The 22,805-nt window shown below is 42.8% G+C and overlaps 1 protein-coding gene across 2 annotated transcripts in view; it reads left to right on the forward strand.

The window, feature by feature from the left end:
• Window positions 1-208: 208 nt before the first annotated feature.
• FAM76A (family with sequence similarity 76 member A) overlaps window positions 209-22,805 on the forward strand; it is a 45,412-nt gene continuing 22,815 nt past the window's right edge. For both annotated transcript variants that reach the window (XM_060784303.2, XM_060784305.2), the window contains exons 1-4: window positions 209-332; window positions 13,973-14,037; window positions 17,568-17,622; window positions 20,347-20,499. In XM_060784303.2, the coding sequence (XP_060640286.1) occupies window positions 252-332; window positions 13,973-14,037; window positions 17,568-17,622; window positions 20,347-20,499 (354 nt within the window). In that variant the 5' untranslated portion in view covers window positions 209-251. The remainder of the gene's footprint in view (window positions 333-13,972; window positions 14,038-17,567; window positions 17,623-20,346; window positions 20,500-22,805) is intronic.

The following is a 22,805-nucleotide window of genomic DNA, read 5'->3' on the forward strand; positions in this document are numbered from 1 at the left end:
TCTATCTCTACGGGCGGAGAGGCCTCGTTGCGCAACGAGGGGATGACGTCACGGGGGCCCCTCCCACCCTCTCGGTCGGGTCTTCCCACACAACAAACCCGGGAGTCCCGCCTTGGTGTTTTGAGTGACGCCCCAGCGAGCCAATGCGCCTCTGGGTGAGGCTGGAGACCCCGCCCCCGAGGGCGTGAGTGGCGCCTAGCGGAGCCAATGGCGTCGGGCCGGGGCCGGGCCTGTCAGTGCGGGGCGGCGGGATGGCGGCGCTGTACGCCTGTACCAAGTGCCACCAGCGCTGCTCCTTCGAGGCGCTCAGCCAGGGACAGCAGCTCTGCAAGGTCTGGGTCTCGGGATGGGAGGGAGGGAGGACAAGGGGCGAGAGGCGTGCGGGGGCCGGCGACTGCGAGGATCCCCTCGGCCTTCAGGGTGTTTTGGACTACAGCTCCCAGAATCCCTCCGCATCGCCAGCGGCGGCAGGGGCTTCTGGGAAATGAAGTCCCAAACACTTGGGAGGGCTGCCACTGCGAAGGCTGCTTCCCCTTTCTGGCCTGCTTGGCTGTCAGGTGCCTTTTGAGTGGCTTTTATTGACTTTTTATTTTTAATCATTTTTATTTTATTTTTAATCATTTCAATAATCATTTTAATAATAAGATTATTGTATCTGAATATGTATGCCTTTTCATATATGGATTTGTATTTTAATAATAACTTATAATAATAATTTAATATTATTAATAATAATTTAAATAAATACATATTATTTTAATAATGACATTTAATGGACTTCCGGTGAGCTCTCATGGCGGCAGGGAGGACTCTCTAGGAGCTCCGGGAGTGTCAACCTTCTTTTTGGGTTGGAGGGCGATTGTACGCCCCCACCCCTTCAGCGATAAGCAGAAGGGGTCGCGAAGGCCCGAGGCCCGTCTGGCAGACCCCCAGGACGCCCACCCCTCAAGGGAGGGGGTCGGAGGGTCTGTCCTACGCGACGTGGTAGGGCCAGCGAACCCAAAGAAGGGAAGCGGGTCGGAAAACCCGCAATAACTGCCAGCCTGGCTCATTTTATGAGACGAAGAGCATAAAAACGAAAAGAGCCGCCGCAAGGAAGGAGCGGCAAACGTAAAGCGTCTTCTACCACTCCGTGGAGGGTACCTCCCTGAACCTCACAAGAAGCGCAAACGACTAGGTAATTCCTTTATTTACCTCTATTCATCTCAATGTACACAGATAGAAAATAGAAGACAAAGACAAGATCAACATGAAAAGCGTACGCTCCTAAAGCCCAAAATACCAAGATTGACCTTGGGAGGCGGTGTCCGGTGGCGTGCGGCAGTGCTCGGAGGGAAGCTGGCGAGATGCTTGTGCACCCCCGGAGGTCCGGGAGAAGCTAGGGGGGACGGATACGGAGACGAGCCCCAGAGCCACAGGCAAGAGACAGCCACTCAGGGTCGAGGGCAGCACAGTAAACACTGCAAACAAACAAACATCGCGAAGTCTCGCGAGAATTCCTGCGGGACTGAGAGTCCCACAAACCCGCAAAACCCGCGAGAAATGGGAGAGGCAGAGGGGTAACAGGAATTCTAAGAAGAGCTGCGTGAATCTGACGAGACAGGAAGAGGGAATAAGGGAAGAAACAGAACCTAAAGGGGGAAGAGAAGGAGGAGGGGCAAAAGCGGCGAGAGGCAAAGAAAGACAGAAAAACACGGTGAAAGGAAGAGAGGAGGAAGGGGGAAGACAGCAAAAAGACCAAGAGAAGAAGCGGTGAGTGATATACTCCCTCATCCCTCACGCCTTGCCCTTGCAGCCTCTCCTCCCCCGTTACCCAAAGTTCCCCTACCATACTTCATAATACCACACCTCACTCCCCCTCCTTTACGGCGAAAACGTCATGAATCAAGACTAAAGAGGCTAGACAGGGGCCCAACATAGGGCGGCAGGAAAGAGAAGAAGGAGAGGAGACAATCTAAAAGCAGAGAGGAGCCCTGCACAGCAACCCACTTCATTCATACCCTCCTCTGCTAGGCAAACCATTAAATTCCACTTCAATCTCGATAGCCCGAACCCTTTAACAGGGTGAGGCTAGGGGAGGCAGGAAGTGAGCAGAGAGGAGGGGCAAAAGACAGAAGAAAGAAACAACTAAGACAAAGAAGGACTGAAAGGAAGAACAACCACAGAGAAAGCTATAGGAAATCACGCAACTCACATCCTAAGTGTGGGAACTACCAGGGAAAGCTAATATCCCCAAGATGACGACACCCAAAACGCTGATGACCCCAAAATCAAAAATGGAAAAAGTGGAAAAGGAGAAAGACTCCAAAGAGGCTAAGGAACTTAAAGAAATCAAAGAAATCAAAGAGAATAAAGGCCAATCAAGAAAAGGCTCAGGATCAGAAGACACAATAGGTAAAGAAATCCTAAAGGAAATCCAAAAGCTTTCAGGTAAGCAGGATGAACTACAGAAGGACTTTAAAAGGATAGAAACCAAGCAAGAAGAACAACAGAAGCAAATGAAAGAGGAAATGCAACTACTAAAGAAAGACCTAACAAGAGAGGTAAACTCAATTAAAGAAGAGATGAACAACATGGCCACGGACATAAAATTGATGAAAGAAAACAAGAACAAATTTGAAGAAGCACACAATCAACTGGACCAAAAAGTCAAAAAACTAGAAAAGGAAATAAAAAGATCAGAAGAGGCACAGGAAAGAATGGAGATGAAAGAAATGGAGTCTCAGCTAAGATATAGAAACGTCATTGAGGAATCAAATGAGGATGTAAGACAAGTGATTATCTCCATAACCGCAGCATTAACCAATAAGGATCAGAAGGACCTAGACCACGACATAGACAGAGTCTACAGGATAACAACAAACTTTTCTAAGAAAAACCAAACACCGAGAGATATAATTGTCCATTTCACAAAAAAAAGAACACGGGACGAGATTCTAAGGAAGAATAATGAAAACCCTTCTTTCTGCAAAGAAAACAAGATTATCATCATGAAAGAATTCCCCCACTCAATGCTATTGAAGAGGAAGAAATATTTTTACCTCACGGATGAACTTAAAAAGGCCAATATAAGATTTCGCTGGGAAAGACCGGAGGGCCTGATGGTAACATACAGAGGCAAAAAATTGTGGATAACCAACGAAGAAAAAGCAGCAGAGTTCTACGAAGATCTTAGAAGAGACCGAGAAATCTCACCCACGGATCACCGTCTGTTAGGAGGACGGCAGAAAAAACGCCGATTTGATTCCCCCGAATACGGGAAAAAACAAGGAGAAAGACTGGATAGTGCGAACAATGACTTATCGGCGAAAGAAGACATCTCTGGAGAAGCCAAAAATGGGAAACATGGGAAAACTGATTAACTGTGTAAGAGAAATAAAATTGTTTTGCAATAATGTGAACGGTATTAATGGGCCTGCTAAGAGAAAAAATCTATTTAACAAAATCAACAAGGGTAATTACGATATAGCAGCTCTGCAAGAAACTCATATAATTCCAAAACATATAAACTTACTAACCCAAAACAAATTAGGAAAAGGTTTCCACTCTCTAGCTCTCGAAAAAAAATGTGGAGTCTCAATATACGCAAAGGAGAGCCTACACCCTGAATTGGCCTTCAGAGACATGGAAGGGAGAATGATAGGGATAACAATTGACCAAGGGAATTACAAAATCCTCATTTGTAGCATATACGCTCCTAATGGGCCGAAGTCCAAATTCATAACAGAATTGAAGGAAAAAATCCAAGAGACACAGGCAGAAAGTTTAATAATCATGGGAGACTTCAATTGTGTTATGAATTGTAAAGAAGATAAAAACACCACAGGGAAAAAACCTAAAAGAGATAACACAAACACCATACCCAGTAAATTTCTAAAATTTAAAGAGGATTTGGATCTGGAGGATGTATGGCGAGTCCATAACAAGGAGGGGAGAGACTACACATTCTATTCGGATAGGCATAGTAGGTGGTCCCGAATTGATATGGTGTGGACATCTAAAACTCTCACTTCCCAAGTATCGAAAATCAAATTTCTACCAAGGGATATATCGGATCATTGCGCGATCGTAACGATCATCAATCAAAAAGCCAAAATTCCCAGATGGAGACTAGATGGAAATCTCCTCAAAAGTGAAGAAGATATAGAAAACAACAAAAAACTTCTGAAAGAATATTTTGAACTTAATGATACCCAGGACATAAAAATTGAAACTCTCTGGGATGCTTGTAAAGCAGTCTCGAGAGGAAATTTCATCAAGCAGAAGGCCCACAAGAACAAATTGAGGAGTCAGAAGTTGGCGAAATTAATAGAGGCGATAGAAAAGGGAGAACAGGAACTAAAATCGGGGGCAAAAGGAAAAGAAGTTAAAAAAACCCTGGAACAGTTGAAAAAACAGAAACAGCTGCTAGAGATGGAAGAAATAGCAAAACAAATGAGATTTGCGAAGCAGAGAGAATTTCAAAATGCCAATAAGCCGGGTAGATGGCTATCTTGGAAGGTAAGAAAAAGGAAACAAGAGAACCATATAACAAAAATATGTACAACTAAAGGAGACAGCACATCGGACGAGGACATCGTACAGGAGTTCCAAAACTTCTATGAGAAACTTTATTCAGAAGATCAGATAAAAGTAGAAGAGATTATGGACTACTTAGGAAAACAAAAACTGGAAAAAATCTCTGACTCGTACCGGGAAGCACTGAACAAAGAGATCACAGAGGATGAAATTAGGAAAGCTATCAATAAACTGAACCCCACGAAAGCTCCGGGCCCAGACGGTATAACATCTATATTTTACAAAACGATGAAGGAAGTAGTCACACCATACTTGAAAACCTTAATGAACAAAGTAATGAGGGAAGGAGTGATCCCGGATTCATGGAGAACTGCAAACATCACGGTTTTACACAAAGATAATACTGCCTCAACAGAAGTAAGAAATTATAGGCCCATTTCCTTACTCAATCAGGACTACAAATTATTTACAAGCATACTGAGTGAGCGCCTGAAATCCTTCTTAATCAACTGGATCGGAGAGGAACAGACAGGATTCCTCCCTGGGAGACACATGAAGGATAACACTAGGAACATCATTGACCTTATAGAATATTACGATCAACATCATGAGATAGAAATGGCCTTCATGGCGGTAGACGCCGAGAAGGCCTTTGATAATCTAAGATGGGAATTTTTCCAGTTGATTCTAAAAGAAATGGATTTTGGATTTGGGTTCAGAAATGCAGTGGAGGCGATTTATAGCAAACAATCAGCTACCATCTGGGTAAATGGCTTTCCCTCAAAACAAATAGCAATAGAAAAAGGAACAAGGCAAGGATGCCCTCTCTCCCCACTTATCTTCATAATGGCACTGGAGATACTACTAAGGGACTGCAGGGAAGATAAAAATCTACCATCCTTAAGCCTAGGTAGGAGTGCTCTAAAGTGTAGAGCCTTTGCAGATGACCTCATTACGGTCATAGAAGACCCAATTCAAAACATCCAGAGGTGGATAACCAAGATAGAGGACTATGGAAAGTTAGCGGGCCTCAAAATAAATAGAGAAAAGACCAAGATCCTAACGAAAAACATAACAAGAGAGAAACAAGAAAAACTCAAGGAGCTTACAGGAATGCAAATAGTATCCAAGCTGAAATATCTGGGAATAATAATATCAGCCCAAAACTCCAGACTTATTAGAAACAACTACGAACCAGTGTGGAACGACCTTAAAAAGAACCTGAAGAGATGGAACAATCTGAATCTTTCGCTCCTTGGTAGAATTGCTACGATCAAGACGAACCTCCTACCCAAGCTACTCTTTCTCTTTCAGAACCTCCCCATACTACAAAACCAAAAAACCTTCAAAGAATGGAACAAGGAGATATCGAAGTTCATCTGGAGAGGCAAAAAGCCAAGAATTAAACACATACATCTAATTGACAAAACACAAAGAGGAGGTCTGGGTCTTCCAGACCTAAATCTATATCATGACGCATGTGGTCTTACTTGGATTAAGGATTGGATCCTGCTAGAGAAAGAGAAAACGCTGACGCTAGAGGGGTTTAACCTAAGGGTGGGCTGGCACTCCTACCTATGGAACGATCGAGTGAAGAAAGAGAGAAACTTTGACAACCACATCATAAGAAGATCATTACTGAAAATTTGGGATAAATACAAAAATCATCTTTACCCAAAAACACCATTGTGGCTATCCCCTCTAGAGGGCGAACAGAGAAGACTCCTAGGGTGGAGGAAGTGGCCCACCTACAAAGACTCCTTAGTGAAAAGAGACGGTTCATTCCAACTAAAGACCAAAGAAGAGCTAGCTAACATCTATGAAAACTTCTCCTGGCTGAATTATTTCCAACTGAGAGAACACTTCATTAAAGATCAAAAGGTGGGATTCACAGAAAAAGATGATTTCTGGGAGAAAATCCTGCGAAAGGATAGAAAGAATATAACTCACACTTACACCAAACTATTAGATTGGAAGACCGAAACTGAGTCGGTGAAAGAATGCATGATTAAATGGGCGAAAAACATCGGTAGAGCCATCAAATTTAAAGAATGGGAACGCATCTGGACCAAGAAGATCAAATACACCTACTCCACAGAATTAAAGGAGAATTGGTACAAGATGTTTCATAGATGGCACATGACGCCCCAGAAGCTAGGTATCATGTATAGAAATGTTAACAACAAATGTTGGAAGTGCGAGGAGAAGGTGGGAACATTTTTCCACCAATGGTGGACATGCCCGAATGCACAACTATTCTGGAAAGAAATAAGTGAAACTTGCGAATTGATTATTAAGAGAAAACTACAGAGAAAAGCAGAGTGCTATCTTTTGGGACTCTTTGACGATGAATGGGACCTGGATACGAACGGTGATATATTGCTGACCTACTTAACAACGGCAGCTAGAATTGTGTACGCCAGACACTGGAAATCAAAAGAAATTCCATCCAAAGAGGAGTGGCTGGAGAAAGTACGAGACATACGAGAGATGGATGTGTTAACCTATTCACTAAAAGACTCATACGGGCGACCACTGAAGAGAACAAACTGGAAACCCTTTGAGGACTTCCTAGGGAAGATCTAGCCCGGGAAAATTCTAGAAAAAGGAAAGATTTAAAAATCAAAAAAGAACAAAAAACCTAGGAATATAAGGGAGGAACTACGCGAAGAACTACCGAGAAAGGAATTAAAATCCAAATGACACGGAGTAAGAAGACTGGGAAGCTGGAACATCCTTCCTAACTTGATATTACCCCCCCCCCCTTTTTTGCCTTTCCCCTCCCCACTCTACCCGATATACCCCACCCAAGCCCCGCATGACCCCCTATCTTAGATCCCTCCCACCACTAGGGTTACCCTCCCCCCCGCCCACCATCCCTTCCCCCTCTCCCTTGGCCCATCCAACCCTGCTTTCTGTTCTAAGGAACTTTTATCTTCACCCCTTCCTCTAACTTTTGTATACTTTGGAAAATTTCTAATAAAAATTATTTAAAAAAAAAAATAATGACATTTAATAATAATGTAATATTAATAAGAAATATAGTAATAATAATTTTAATAATAAATAAAATAATGAATGTAATAATTATTTTAATAATAATATTTAATAATAATTTAATATTGATAAGAAATATAGTAATAATATTTTAATAATAAATAAAATAATTAACGTAATAATTATTATTTTAATAATAATATTTAATATTAATAATAACATTAATAATGATTTAATATTAATATAATATTATTAATATTGCAATGTCCAGAGTCAGACATGACTGGACTTAATGTCAGGGGACTACCTTTACCTTTACCTTTAATGTCCAATCTCGATAAAATAGTAAAGAGTAGAGACATCAGACTGGCAACAAAGATCCGCCTAGTCAAAGCCATGGTCTTCCCTGTAGTAACCTACGGATGTGAGAGCTGGACCTTAGGGAAGGCTGAGCGAAGGAAGATCGATGCTTTTGAGCTGTGGTGTTGGAGGAAAGTTCTGAGAGTGCCTTGGACTGCGAGAAGATCCAACCAGTCCATCCTCCGGGAAATAAAGCCCGACTGCTCACTGGAGGGAAAGATACTAGAGACAAAGTTGAAGTACTTTGGCCACATCATGAGGAGACAGCAAAGCCTAGAGAAGACAATTATGCTGGGGAAAGTGGAAGGCAAAAGGAAGAGGGGCCGACCAAGGGCAAGATGGATGGATGGCATCCTTGAAGTGACTGGACTGACCTTGAAGGAGCTGGGGGTGGTGACGGCCGACAGGGAGCTCTGGCGTGGGCTGGTCCATGAGGGCATGAAGAGTCGGAGACGACTGAACGGATGAACAACAACATTTATATAATAATAATAATAATAATCTTTATTTATACCCCGCCACCATCTCCCCAAAGGGGACTCGGGGCAGCTAACATGAGGCCAAGCCCAAAATTACAACACAGCAAAATAAAATACAAAGAAGCAAAAATACCATCAAAATAAAAAATGAAATAATAAAATAAAATAAACAGTTGCAGAATAACATAATAGAGAAATAGAACACAGTAATGGGCTAAATGTGCTAGGAATAAAATGGATAAAAATTGATAAAAGCCTGGATGAGATAAGTAAAATTGTTTCTGAGGGAGGAGCTCAAAAGGGATGAACAGTGGGGTTAGACCTTCATTAAGGGCGGGTGGAAGGTGCAACATGAGGGCGGAACTGTAGCTGGAACAGATAATATATGGAATATATATTCACTCGCCAAAGGCACGTTGGAAAAGCCAGATTTTTAGGTCTTTCTTAAAGGCTTTCAGGGTAGCTTGCCTAATCTCACTAGGTAGTGAGTTCCAGAACCAAGGGGCCACAACAGAGAAGGCGCTCCCCCTCATCCCCACAAGTCATACTTGTTATGAAGGTGGGAGTGAGAGGAGGGCCTCCCCAGAGGATCGAAGAGCTCATGCAGGTTTATGGGGGGAGATGCGGTCATGAAGGTAGGTGGGTCCCGAACCATTCAGGGCTTTGTAGGTGATAACCAGCACCCTGCATTTGGACCGTAAGATGAACGGCAACCAATGGAGCTCCTTAACCACGGGGGTAGACCGCTCCCTGTAATTCACTCCAATTAGCAGTCTGACTGTCGATTGTTGGACCAATTGAAGTTTCCGGGCTGTCTTCAAGGGTAGCCCCACGTAGAGTGCATTGCAATAGTCCAGTCTAGAAGTAACTAAGGCATGGGCCACCATGGTCAGATCAGACTTCACAAGGTACGGTCGCAGCTGGCACACAAGTTCTATTTGTGCGAAGGCCCTCCCAGACACCACTGACACCTGAGCATCAAGTGTCAGCGCTGAATCCAGGAGGACACACAAACTGCGGACCTGTGTCTTCAGGGAGAGTGCAACCCCATCAAGCACAGGTTGCCACCCTATACCCCAGTCAGATATGCAACTGACCTGGAGGACCTCTGTCTTGTAGGGGTAAATCTTCAGCTTGTTCGCCCTTATCCAGATCGTCACAGCAGCCGGGCACTGGTCCAGTATCCGAGGGGCTTCCTTGGATTCTGATGGAAAAGAGTAGTAGAGTTGGGTGTCATCTGCGTAGAGATGGCACCAAACTCCAAAACTCTGGATGACCTCTCCTAGCGATTGCATGTAGATGTTGAAGAGCATGGGGGACAGAATGGATCCTTGCAGGACCCCACAGGTCAATGGCCAGGGGTCTGAGCAGGTGTCCCCCAGCTTCACCAACTGGGAACAACCCTCCAGGAAGGACCAGAGCGACAGCAGAACTGTGCCTCCAAGTATTTTAATATTTTAATATTAACAAAAACATAATAGCAATTTAATATTAATAATTAATTAATTAATAATTTAAATTATAATAATATTTTAATATTTATAATAACTTTTAATAATAATATTAATAATAAATATAATAATTTTAATAAATAAATTAAATAATTAATTTAATAATTTTAATAATAATAATGATTTTACTGAATGTTTTGTGATGATGTGTTATATCAGTGTTGTGCCCCATCTCGAGCCAGGAGGAGAGGCAATATTATTGTATTTTAATATGTGTATTCCATAGAAATACCTTTCCATATATGTAATCATGCATATTACAGGTAGGTTCCAGATGGTGGTGCTTGGTAAGAGCTTCTCCTCCAAAAAGGATATGGTACGTGGTATCCGACAAGTTGCCATTCTGTCCCCAATGCTCTTTAATATTTACATGAGGCCACTGGGAGAGATCATCTGTAGGAATGGGGTGCAGTGTCACTGGTATGCTCACGCAGGAAAAGTACAATCAAAGCACCTCTGACAGATGGCCATCCAACCTCTGAAACAGTGGTTCCCAACCTGTGTGCTATGGCCCACTGGTGGACTGCAAGACCTAAAATATGGTCCGCAGCTTTACATTATTAAATATGGTTTTCTGTGGGTGAGCAGATGGCAACTACTGGATGGCATATGTTCTGTATCAGAAACTAGAGCTGATGTGGTCTATCCAATGCAATTTTCTGAATCAGCACCCCAAATAACCAAACCAAATTTTTATTGTTGTTTATTCGTTCATTCGTTTCAGACTCTTTGTGACCTCATGGACCAGCTACACCAGAGCTCCCTGTCAGCTGTCATCACCCCCAGCTCCTTCAATCTAAAGTTGACCAAAAACTGATTTGTAACCCTTTTGGTACTAATGTTGGAGAGTGGTCCCTGCCAAAGTGGTCCCTGATCAAAGTGGTTGGGATTTATTTATCGTGTCATCAGCAACCATACCATTGTGTTACAATTCTAACAGAACAAAACAAACACACAGATTAAAAAGAAAAAGAAAGAAAAGACACACAGATTTTGCAAACTTGGTAGTTGGTTAAATGTCTTTTGACCAGTATCTGGCCACTTGGAGTGCCTCTGGTGTTGCCGCAAGAAGGTCCTCCATTGTGCACGTGGCAGGGCTCAGGGTGCATTGCAGCAGGTGGTCTGTGGTTTGTTCTTCTCCGCACTTGCATGCTGAGGATTCCACCCTGTAGCCCCATTTCTTAAGATTGGCTCTGCATCTCATGGTGCCAGAGCACAGTCTGGGCACCTTCCAAGTCGCCCAGTCTTCTGTGTGCCCAGCGGGGAGTCTCTCATCTGGTATCACCCATGGATTGAGGTGCTGGGTTTGGGCCTGCCACTTTTGGACTCTCGCTTGCTGGGGTGTTCCAGCAAGTTTAAAAGCCTCCAAGGAAAAAGCTTCCACCAGTCTTTGAGGCAGAGAGTCCAACTTTGAACAGCTCTTTCAGTCATTAAATGTTTCTTTAATGTACAATTAGAATCTCCTTTTACTGTAATCTTTTTTCTCACCTCTTTTTTCATAGAGCAACAAGTTGCTTAGACCACAGAAGTACTATGAATGTAGCATGTCTTGATTTCCCTGAGGCTTTTTTTAAAACAACAAATGTTCTTGCAGGCAAGCCTGCAGGCCATATGCGGCCCTCTGTGGCATTCTATCTGCTGGACTACAACTCCTATATTCCTCTCATTAAACATCATGATGAAAGCTGATGGGAGTTGGGATAATCACATCTGGAAGCCTGTGGTTTGTTTTGTTGAATCAAGATAATGGAGTTTGAGTTTAAATCCAAGGCTTGTGGATAGGAGGCCTGACTTTAAAATGTGCAGAGCCACAAGTACTTTAGGATTGCCATCCCCACAATCTCCAGATAATCAAAAGCAATGGGAGTTGTTATTCAGTAACATCTGAGGACCCAAATTGGGTAAAAAACAAAAGAGCAACAACCATTGTGTAAAAAAGATATAGTTATTATTGTTGTTGTTATTATTATGTTTATTTATATCCCGCTTTTTCTCTCCATACTGAGACTCAGTGGCTCACAACTAAAAGCATTTCAGTACAACTTAAAATATACAATATTAAATAGTACTAAACATCATTAAAAGCATATAAAATCACATTAGCCCCTGACATTCTTAAAAACCTTCCTCTTTAAAAGTTGGCCACTGATTCTTCATGCATGGATTCAAAGACCCTTTGAAGGCAACCATAAAGCTGATAGATAGAGATAGATATGTTGAACATATAAACAGTAAAAGGCAAGTATACAAAGGGCCCTTCCACACCCAGAATATCAAAGCAGAAAATCCTACAATATCTGCTTTGAACTGGGTTAGCTGAGCCCACACTGCCATACATTCCAGTTCAAAGCGGATAATGTGAAGTTGTATTCAGCTGTTTAGAAGGAGCCAATGTCACAATAAACACAAATCCCTATCCTAACACTCCTGTAATAATTAGCTAAAACAATTTAAGCACTTTAAACTTGATTCAGAAATAAATTTGCTAAAATCAGATTAGATTAAATTACAAAATGATTTTAAATAACTTCATCGCCATAAGGTTGATGTCGATGTGGCATTTAATGAGTTTGACACCCCTGGGCCAGGCAGTGCTGTCATTGGATGGATTTGTAATCTATATAAATAAAAATGTTCGTTTGTGGATTAACAGAACTCAAAAACCACTGGGGGAATTGACACCAAATTTGGACACAAGACACCTAACAACCCAATGTATGTCCTTCACAAAAAGAATGATTTTGTCATTTGGAAGTTGTAGTTGCTGGGATTTATAGTTCACCTACAATCAAAGAACATTCTGAACCCCACCAATGATGGAATTGAACCAAACTTGGCACACAGTTCTCCCATGACCAACAAAAAATACTGGAAGGGTTTGGTGGGCAGTGTCCCGTGGTTTTGGAGTTGTACTTCACCTCCAGAGATCACTGTGGACTCAAACAATGATGGATCCGGACCAAACTGTACAAGAATACTCAATATGCCCAAATGTGAACACTGGTGGAGTTTGGGGAAAATAGAATCTTGACATTTGGGAGTTGTAGTTGCTGGGATTTATAGTTCACCTACAATCACAGAACATTCTGAACCCCACCAACAATAGAAATGGGTCAAACCTCCCACACAGAACCCCCATGTCGGCCACAGCAACGCATGGCAGGGGACGGCTAGTTAGCTTATAGTGCTTCTCAAGTTCTATCCTCTTCCCAGGTTGTCTTTATGTTGTTGTTCATTCGTTCAGTCGTCTCCGACTCTTCGTGACCTCGTGGACCAGCCCACGCCAGAGCTCCCTGTCGGCCGTCACCACCCCCAGCTCCTTCAAGGTCAGTCCAGTCACTTCAAGGATGCCATCCATCCATCTTGCCCTAGGTCGGCCCCTCTTCCTTTTCTTTATAGAAATGTCTTTATAGAAGAATGGATTGTTGTGAGTTTTCTGGGCTGAATGGCCATGTTTCATAAGCATTCTCTCTCGGAGATAATGCTTCTGGAACATGACCATGCAGCCTGGAAAACTCACAGCAACCCAGTAATTCAAGCCATGAAAGCCTTCAACAATTTATAGAAGACTGTGTATGCTAAGGACAGGGAAAAGGATTTTAAATGATCTTGACAGAGTGGAGAGCTGAGCCCAATCTAACAAAACAAATTGCAACAGGGATAAATGCATGGTCGACAGGAAAAATAAACAATTGCAGGCTGGGCAATAAGGGAGTTGTGTACATGTGAAAGGATCAAGCTAAACATGCATCAACTGTGTGATTCAGAGGCCAGATACAAGTACAGCTCTAGGCTGCATCAGCAGAAGTATACTGTAGTAAAGTAATAATGTTCTGCTTCTGTAATACCTGTAATACTGTGTCCATTTCTGAGCACCAGAGTTCAGAAAAGATTTTTGGCATGTTCCAATGTCCAGAGAAGGTCAGTTAAGATGACTGATTTTACCTGTATGAGTGATTACAATGAACAACAGCTAGATGGGACTGTGAATATTATTATGACTTCTATAAATATAATATTAGCTTACCAGTATTTTCGGGTGCATATTGTTGCTCTAAAAAAACCTGGAGCCCAGGTATATTTATAACTTTTGTTTCTTTCTTTCAGGAGTGCCGGATTGCACACCCCATTGTTAAATGTACTTACTGTAGAACTGAATTCCAGCAAGAAAGGTAAAGGCTCAGATTGTGTGCTCAGGAAAGTCAGAGCTACTTACTTTATAATAGGGTTTAAAGAGTTACTTTACAATGGGTTGTTGTAGATTTTTTCGGGCTATAGGGCCATGGTCTAGAGGCATTCTCTCCTGACGTTTCGCCTGCATCTATGGCAAGCATCCTCTGAAACCATGGCCATATAGCCCGAAAAAACCTACAACAACCCAGTGATTCCAGCCATGAAAGCCTTCGACAATACATTGACTTTACAATGTCCCCCCCCCCCCCCCCACAAACAAGAGCCTTTTGTTCAGCCCTTTCTTTACTTCCACCTTGTCTTTAGTACTTGTTAACAATCTACAACGCTTAAGCTTTTGTTTTACCTGTAAGAGGTGCAATTATTTCCTAGGGTTATATAGTCAGGGCGTTTGAGTTTATAGTTCAGGCAGATAAACACAAACTCAGCATAAGCATTATCAGAAAATCTGTCTATTTGGAACTGATTTCAGAGCAGAGTTTTCCCACCAAGCCCAGAAAGTAGCACTGATGGGAAAGGGGATCATGAAAGTTGCAGTCCTCAATGTTTAGAGAGCCATGCATTCCCCTGCCTCACAACACTAGGGGCCCTTCTGCAGGAAAGAACACTAGGAGCCCTTCTAGACTGCCATATACTCCAGAATATCAAGGCAGGTAATACACATTATCTGCTTTGAACTGGTTTATCTAAGACCCCTTCCACAAATCTGTATAAAATCCCACATCTGCTTTGAACTGGGTTATATGCCAGTATGGACTCAGATAACCCAGTTCAAAGCAGACATTGTGGATGGTCTTCCTTGATATTCTGGGTTGTATGGCTGTGTGGGCCCTTAGTCTACACTGCTTTATAATCCATTTCAAACCAGATAATGTGGATTTTATACAGCTGTGTAGAAGAGCTAGGACTGATTTCATGGAATGCCAGCCTAATGTGATTGCTTTAAAAAAAAGTCAAAATGGATTCCTTGTGGTTGAGCTCTCCACTTAACTATTCACATATGGAAAAGCTGGTCTTGTTGGTTGGCATGGGCCTCTAGCAATGATATCGAGCTAGAATTTGAAGGCTCCTGCCCAGGAGAGAGGAGCCCTTAGACCCATCAAAGACAGTCTGAAACCCTTGGCAAGCGAAAGAGGAGAAAGGCCCAGAATTTTCCCTGATTTTTCCCAAATAAATCTCACCAAGGTTGAAGAAATGGCCACCGAGGCTTTTATTAGCAATTCAGCTGAAAAGGATGCAGAGCCGCAATCATTCGCCAGCAGAGCATGAAAAATTACATCAAAACAGCCATTCTTATAGGAAATACAGAGTTGCATGGTTCAAACCTCCCACCCCTGCCTCCCTGCCGGTCTTCGTCGTGATTGGTCGATGAGCTAGCAGCTGGGAGGCGGCTCTCTCACCTCCTGCACATCAGGGCCAATCAGAAAGCTTCAGTGGTGCGTTGGAACCTATCAGGGAGCTTCTGCCATCTGACAGTGGCGACGAATCAGGAGAGAGAGAGGTGGGACGATGGAACACAATAGGATTTATGAATGGGTTGTGAAAAAAATGGGGGGGGGGGAGCCTCTGTCACAAGGAAACCATGAAATACATAATATGTGTCCATAATTCATAAGGGTATAAATTCATAAGGGTTTGTCCTTGTAGAGGAAGGGAAATGTTTGTGGGGAATGATAAAAGTATAAAATTCATAAGAGAAAGTCTCAGAGGTTCCACTGAGCCAGCTAAGGGAGACCCACCACATTGAGATCAACTCTGGTCCTTTGTCCTTAGAAAACTGTAACTCTTTCCAAGGGCTGGAGCCGAGGGACCAATCTACTGCCCTTTGCAGAACTATAAGTTACTACCTCTTATTGGGGGGGGGGGGGGGGGGGCTAACTACACAATTGTAGCCACACTTAACGGGGGGGGGGGGGGGGGAATACATTACAACTCCCATTATCTGCAAAAAAAACCCCAAATGTTACAAGCACTGACAACAAGTAGGTATTTTTTAAATGACAGCCACATCATGTTTAGTGATGGTTGTGATATGGATCCCGGGGCTCTGCAAGAAAGCTCTATTTGGAATCATCAAACGGCCTTCATGACAAACACAACCACACAGTTAGAATGATTAGTAATGTGTTGATTGAAAGTAAAAACAGATTACGTGTCATGTTAAGGATTTAGATCAAGACCTGAATGTTCCAGAGACCTTGGACAAATAGTCCCATCTTTCCCAGTCCACATCAACAATAGTTAGGGAAGCTTGAAAAGTGCTGGGACTTGTAATGCAGTCTTGTACACATCCACCTCCGGAAGCAGAGTATAAGCTTCCAATCCAAATTGTGTTGAACTTAGCTGAGATGACTTCTGAATCAGATATAGGCAAGGTTTGTATGTACAACACAGTTCCAATGGGAATCGCTTCTGACTAGCTCTTATTGAGCAGAATTATCACCAGCAGCTCCTTATAATTCGTATGGAAGGAAATTCAGGAGATTTGTTCTTTATCTGCATTCGGTCTCGTTAATGGGTTATGCCTTAAAAAAGCAAAATTAAAACACTATAAAATGAAAATCATAGTCATATAATGGTGAAATCATATAAGATGTGTAATACATACATACATACATACATACACATAATAAAAGTGAAAAATGTGTATGTGGCGGAGATGTCCACTTAAACAAACAGTCTCCTGCCTCCACAAGCAGGCTATAGTTCCAAGTGCTGATGAGCCTCCAAAGGCTTTCCCCCCACTGACATTGCAGGTTAGAACGAGCACCATGAACATGTACTAAAAAACCTGGATGTTCGAGCAGGCGTTCGGTTAACTCAGTGCAATAAGTGTAATGATTGAAGGACTGGCAATTTGGACGACGAAACTGGATCGCGATTTTAGTCAAGAGATGAATTGGATTTATTGATATATGTATTGTGGATCGTGTTTTTATGCTTTTAAACTGTATACTGTTGTTTGTTATAAGTTGTTGTAAACCGCGTTGAGTCGCCGGCTAGGCTGAGAAACGGCGGTATACAAGTATAGCAAATAAATAAATAAATAAATGTACCCCAAATCCTGCCAATGTCCTTCTGAAATGCTATGACTCACCATCCAAGGAATGTTTTCATTCAGGGAGAATTTCATCCTAGATTTTATGTGTTTTCTCTACTATAGGCAGGCATCCCAGAGTTCCTTGTGTGGAATTTGCATGACCCACCCACTGCCTCTCAACCCTTTCCTATCGCACACGGCAAACATAGAGGAACTAAACAGATTGGAGGGGTTTGGAGGACTGACTCAGCAGGATGGAAGTTGTAGTTCACCCTGTATCAGGGCAGAATACTGTGACCCCCTTTGATAATGGACCTGAACCACATTTGGTATGCAGAACCAAATGACCCGGGCACCGCCATGTACCCAAGCTAGTTATTCATAAAATCTAAAAAACATACTCATTTTTCCTTGTTGCTCAGGTTTTGTTTTTCTGTAATCCATGAATGTTTCTCTTTCTTGATTTTCTAGCAAAACCAACACAATATGCAAGAAGTGTGCTCAGAATGTGAAACTTTATGGAACGGTATGTATAGAAATCATTTCCCCCTCCATGCCCTGGAAACTTTTCTTCTGAACATGGTCAAATGCAGGAGTAAGCTGGAAGTAGACCACAAGACAGCACTTGCCCATTTCTGATGAATCAACTAATTCAGGTTTAGGGAGCCTATAATGCTCCAGTCATTGTCAGACTCCCATTAGCCTCAGTTGGTTGACAAATGAGCAGGAATTGTGAGAATGCAGTGAAGGTTGATTGATTGAACCTCACACTTGCTGTTCACTGCAATAGTTGCAAAAAATAGAGACTAGATCAGGCATGGGCAAACTTTCTAACTTGGGGGTTGTGTATCTCCCCTGGCCCCCTTGCTACCCTTTCCTCCCCTTCCTCTTCTCTTTCAGAGGCAGAAAGTGAAGGTGATATAGGAAACGTTTGAATCCCAAAAGGGTTGGTCTTAGTCAGGATGAGACAGTGGACAGGAGAGAAAAAGTGTATCTGTTAGACCCTATATTGCCTACTCCTGATATAGAATCCTAGAGCTGGAAGAGACCCCCAAGGGCCATCCAATCCAACCCCCTGCCATGCAAGAAGGCACAATCAAAGCACTCCCGATAGACATTCTCTGCGGAAAAACCTCCAGAGAAAGAGACTCCACCACACTCCGTGGCAGCCTATGCCACTCTCCAACAGCTCTTATTGTGGGATCCCAGAACAGGAACACCTCTGTCCTCAAACACCACATCAGTATAGTAAAACCAGCAAGCAGTTTATTGAAGGATATATGTAAGCAAAGAAGCAAAAATGGTAAAAACAGTATAGAGCAAAACAGTATAATCCAAGGATAAGAGATAGTCCATGAATTTCAAGGTATAAAGGTAAAAACACAAGATCCAAGGATGCAAAAGTCAAGAGAACAAGACAGCGTGGAAATCAAATACATGAAACAGGAACCTGGCAAAACTTGAAGCATGAAACTTGAAATCCACTTGGAAACAAGACTATCGTGAAGTTTCAATGTTGACAAGACTGAGCTAAAACCCTTCCCTTGTTTCAATATAAAGCTTTTCCTGTCCCAAGAACCAAAAAGCATTCTGCTCTTACAACCAGAGAAGGATCTTTCTTTTTCAACAGATCCTGAGAACTCTGTCCCAGTTTACAAAAGTCTTGTTTTCTATCTTTACGCTCATTAAATTCTGCACCTGACAGATTATCCTCAGAAGACAATTTCTCAGAGAAAGACTGCTGAGGGCCTCTCCCAGGAATTTGACCTTGGGAATCTGCAGGAGAAGCACCCCATTCATGAGACACCCCGGGTCTCTCAGCAAGGCCTGGGCTTGACTCAGGGCCAGAAAAACCCTCATCCCCATTGACATCAGACACAGGCCCAAAAAACCCTTCATCCCCATTGACATCAGATGCAGCCACAGGCAGAACTACAACACATATTCTCAGGAAGTTCTTCCTAATCTTTTCATTGAATCTCTTTCCCTGCCATTTGAACCCATTGCTCCCTTGAACCCATGGCTTCCTTGTGCCCTGTCTCTAGAGCAGCAGAGACATTCCCGCCCCCGCGCCCCTCAGTGGGACACCCTTTGAATCTTGAGATGTGGTTCTCATGTTCCCTCTCTCCTTCTTTTCTCCCAGGTAAACATCCCTCAGGAGGAAAGAAGGAAGGAAAAGAGAAGGAAGGAAGGGTGGAAGAGAATGGAGAGAAGGAAAGGAGGGAGGAAAGTGAAGGAGAAAGGGAGAGAAGGGAGAGAAGGAAGGAAGGAAGGAAGGAAGGAAGGAAGGAAGGAAGGAAGGAAGGAAGGAAGGAGGAATGGGGAAAGAAGGATGGAAGGATGGAAGGAGAAAGAGGGAGGCAAGGAAGGGATGAAAGGAGGAAGGATAGGATGGTGAAAGAGAGGAGGGCCTGACAAATTATTATTATTATTATTATTTACCACATTTGTATACCGCCTTTCTCAGGTAGAGGCGACTCAAGGCGGTTTACAGTGGGCAGCAATTTGATGCCAAAACAAATTGCAAAATACAGTTAAAACAATTATAAAAACAATCCAACGTTTAAAATGTAATATAAAAAGCAAATATATCTGTAAAAACAAGATCCTCGGCGTCTCCTTACTAGAATCGTTGTCCAGTTGCATCGTCAGTCATTCCATATATTCATTTACGTCTAATTATGCTCCAGTAGAAAAAGCTTGCTCAAAGAGCCAGGTCTTAACCATTTTGCAGAATGTTAGAAGGGGGGAGCCGATCCCACATCTCCGGGAACGGTGCCCCAGAGCCAAGGGGCCACCACTGAGAAGGCCCCGTCTCAAATGAGTTCAAGGGGCTGTGTCCAGGCTCCGGGCCTGAATTTCCCCATACCTGGACAAGATGGTACATGGTCTCCTTTAACTAATGCACTTTGTTGTTGTTAATCAAGATTGCCTGCTTAAGACATTTTAACACAGATTAATTATGCCTTAGCTGCCAGCTGATCCTGAATGTATACTGTTGATTTATAGATGTATTTCATCTCAGTGGGAAATGAATATTTTTTTAAAAAAATGAAAGATAATCCAGATGAAGCAAGTATCCCACTGCTGGTTTAACACATAAGATTTGCTTTGGAGTAAAGCAAATTTAGCATTCCCCCAAAAAATGCTTTCAGTTCCTTTAACTGAGAGAAGTACGGAATGAGATGTTGGGAGCACTTGAGCAAATGATGTGCTGAACCTCTTCTACCTTTGATGTTTATTTTTGAAGCCTAAGCCCTGCCAGTACTGCAATATAATTGCAGCATTTATTGGGAACAAGTGCCAGCGTTGTACAAACTCTGAGAAGAAATATGGGCCACCTCATTCCTGCGAGCAGTGCAAGCAACAGTGTGCCTTTGACAGGAAAGACGACAGGAAAAAAGTGAGTATCTGTCTTTGTTCCTTATGGGAAATGGAGCTGCCCATTGTGCATTGATTCTGAGCATTGTCACATTCACCTGTGTCATGGAACTGAGGAACATGTGGCCCTTCAGATGGTGTTGAACTACAGTTGCCTCCTGGTGGCACAGCGGGTGGAACTGCTGAACTGCTGAACTTGCTGACCGAAAGTTTGGCATTTTGAATCCAAAGAGCGGGGTGAGCTCCCGCTGTTAGCCCCAGCTTCTGCTAACCTAGCAGTTCGAAAACATGCAAATGTGAGTAGATCAATAGGTACTGCTCTGGCTGGAAGGTAACGGCTCTCCATGTAGTCATGCTGGCCACATGACCTTGGAGGTGTCTATGGACAACGCCGGCTCTTCAGCTTAGAAATGGAGATGAGTACCACCTCCTAGAGTTGGACACGACTAGACTTGATGTCAGGAAAAACCTTTACCTTAACCTTACGGTTGCCATCCTATTATCTCTCCAATGTTTGCAATGGCTGGTTGGAATTGTCTGGTCCATATCCTTAATATGAGGTGCCCAGAACTCCAGATGAGACTCTACCAGACCAGAATATAGTGGGAATATGGTCTTCTTCGACTTTGAATCATGCTCCTATTAATGTATCAAATTCAAGCCCCCAAACTACGAAATGATGGAGATAAATTTGGTACTTTTGTGATGCATACCGGCTTGTGAAACAAAGAAGTTTCACTCTGGATGGGTTCATTTTGACCATTCTGATGCAAATAACATTTGAATTCTTTTTAATTTATTACTTGCATCTGCTGTATTTGATGACATAGATACTACTGGTACTTTATTATAGATGTCGAGATCCCTTGTTTGTATTGGCTATATTTTGCATTTTTGCTTTGCCTGAAAAATAAAGTTTTACAGTTTAAATAAATATAAAAAAGAACTCCCACTAATATATAAGGTGGCGAGACTATACAGAAGATCTGTATAGGAAGGATAATAATATTGAGGATAGTTTTGACGGTGTGGTGAATGAATTAGAACCAGACATCCTGAGGAGTGAGGTTGAATGGGTCTTAAAAAGCATTGCCAACAACAAGGCAGCAGGAGACGACGGGATCCCAGCTGAACTGTTTAAAATCTTAAAAGATGATGCTGTCAAGGTGATGCATGCCATTTGCCAGCAAATATGGAAAACACAAGAATGGCCATCAGACTGGAAAAAATCAACTTATATCCCCATACCAAAAAAGGGAAATGCGAAAGACTGCTCAAACTTCCGTACAGTGGCCCTTATTTCTCATGCCAGTAAGGTAATGCTCAAGATCCTGCAAGGAAGACTCCAGCAATACATGGAGCGAGAGTTGCCAGATGTTCAAGCTGGGTTTAGAAAAGGCAGAGGAACGAGAGACCAGATAGCCAATATCCGCTGGATAATGGAGAAAGGCAGGGAGTTTCAGAAAAACATCTACTTCTGCTTCATTGACTATTCTAAAGCCTTTGACTGTGTGGATCATAATAAATTGTGGCAAGTTCTTAGTGGGATGGGCATCCCAAGCCACCTTGTCTCTCTCCTGAGGAATCTGTACAAGGACCAAGTAGCAACAGTAAGAACTGACCACGGAACAACAGACTGGTTCAAGATTGGGAAAGGCGTACGGCAAGGCTGCATCCTCTCACCCAACCTTTTTAACTTGTATGCAGAACACATCATGCGATGTGCGGGGCTTGATGAATGCAAAGCTGGGGTGAAAATTGCTGGAAGAAACATTAACAACCTCAGATATGCAGATGACACCACTCTGATGGCCGAAAGCGAGGAGGAGCTGAGGAGCCTTCTAATCAAGGTGAAAGAAGAAAGCGCAAAAGCCGGGTTGCAGCTAAACGTCAAAAAAAACCAAGATTATGGCAACAAGAATGATTGACAACTGGAAAATAGAGGGAGAAAATGTGGAGGCCGTGACAGACTTTGTATTTCTAGGTGCAAAGATTACTGCAGATGCAGACTGTAGCCAGGAAATCAGAAGACGCTTACTTCTTGGGAGGAGAGCAATGTCCAATCTCGATAAAATAATAAAGAGTAGAGACATCAGACTGGCAACAAAGATCCGCCTAGTCAAAGCCATGGTATTCCCTGTAGTAACCTACGGATGTGAGAGCTGGACCTTAGGGAAGGCTGAGCGAAGGAAGATCGATGCTTTTGAGCTGTGGTGTTGGAGGAAAGTTCTAAGAGTGCCTTGGACTGCGAGAAGATCCAACCAGTCCATCCTCCAGGAAATAAAGCCCGACTGCTCACTGGAGGGAAAGATACTAGAGACAAAGTTG

Source organism: Anolis sagrei, chromosome X (genome assembly GCF_037176765.1).
Source record: "Anolis sagrei isolate rAnoSag1 chromosome X, rAnoSag1.mat, whole genome shotgun sequence".
NCBI lineage: Eukaryota > Metazoa > Chordata > Lepidosauria > Squamata > Dactyloidae > Anolis > Anolis sagrei.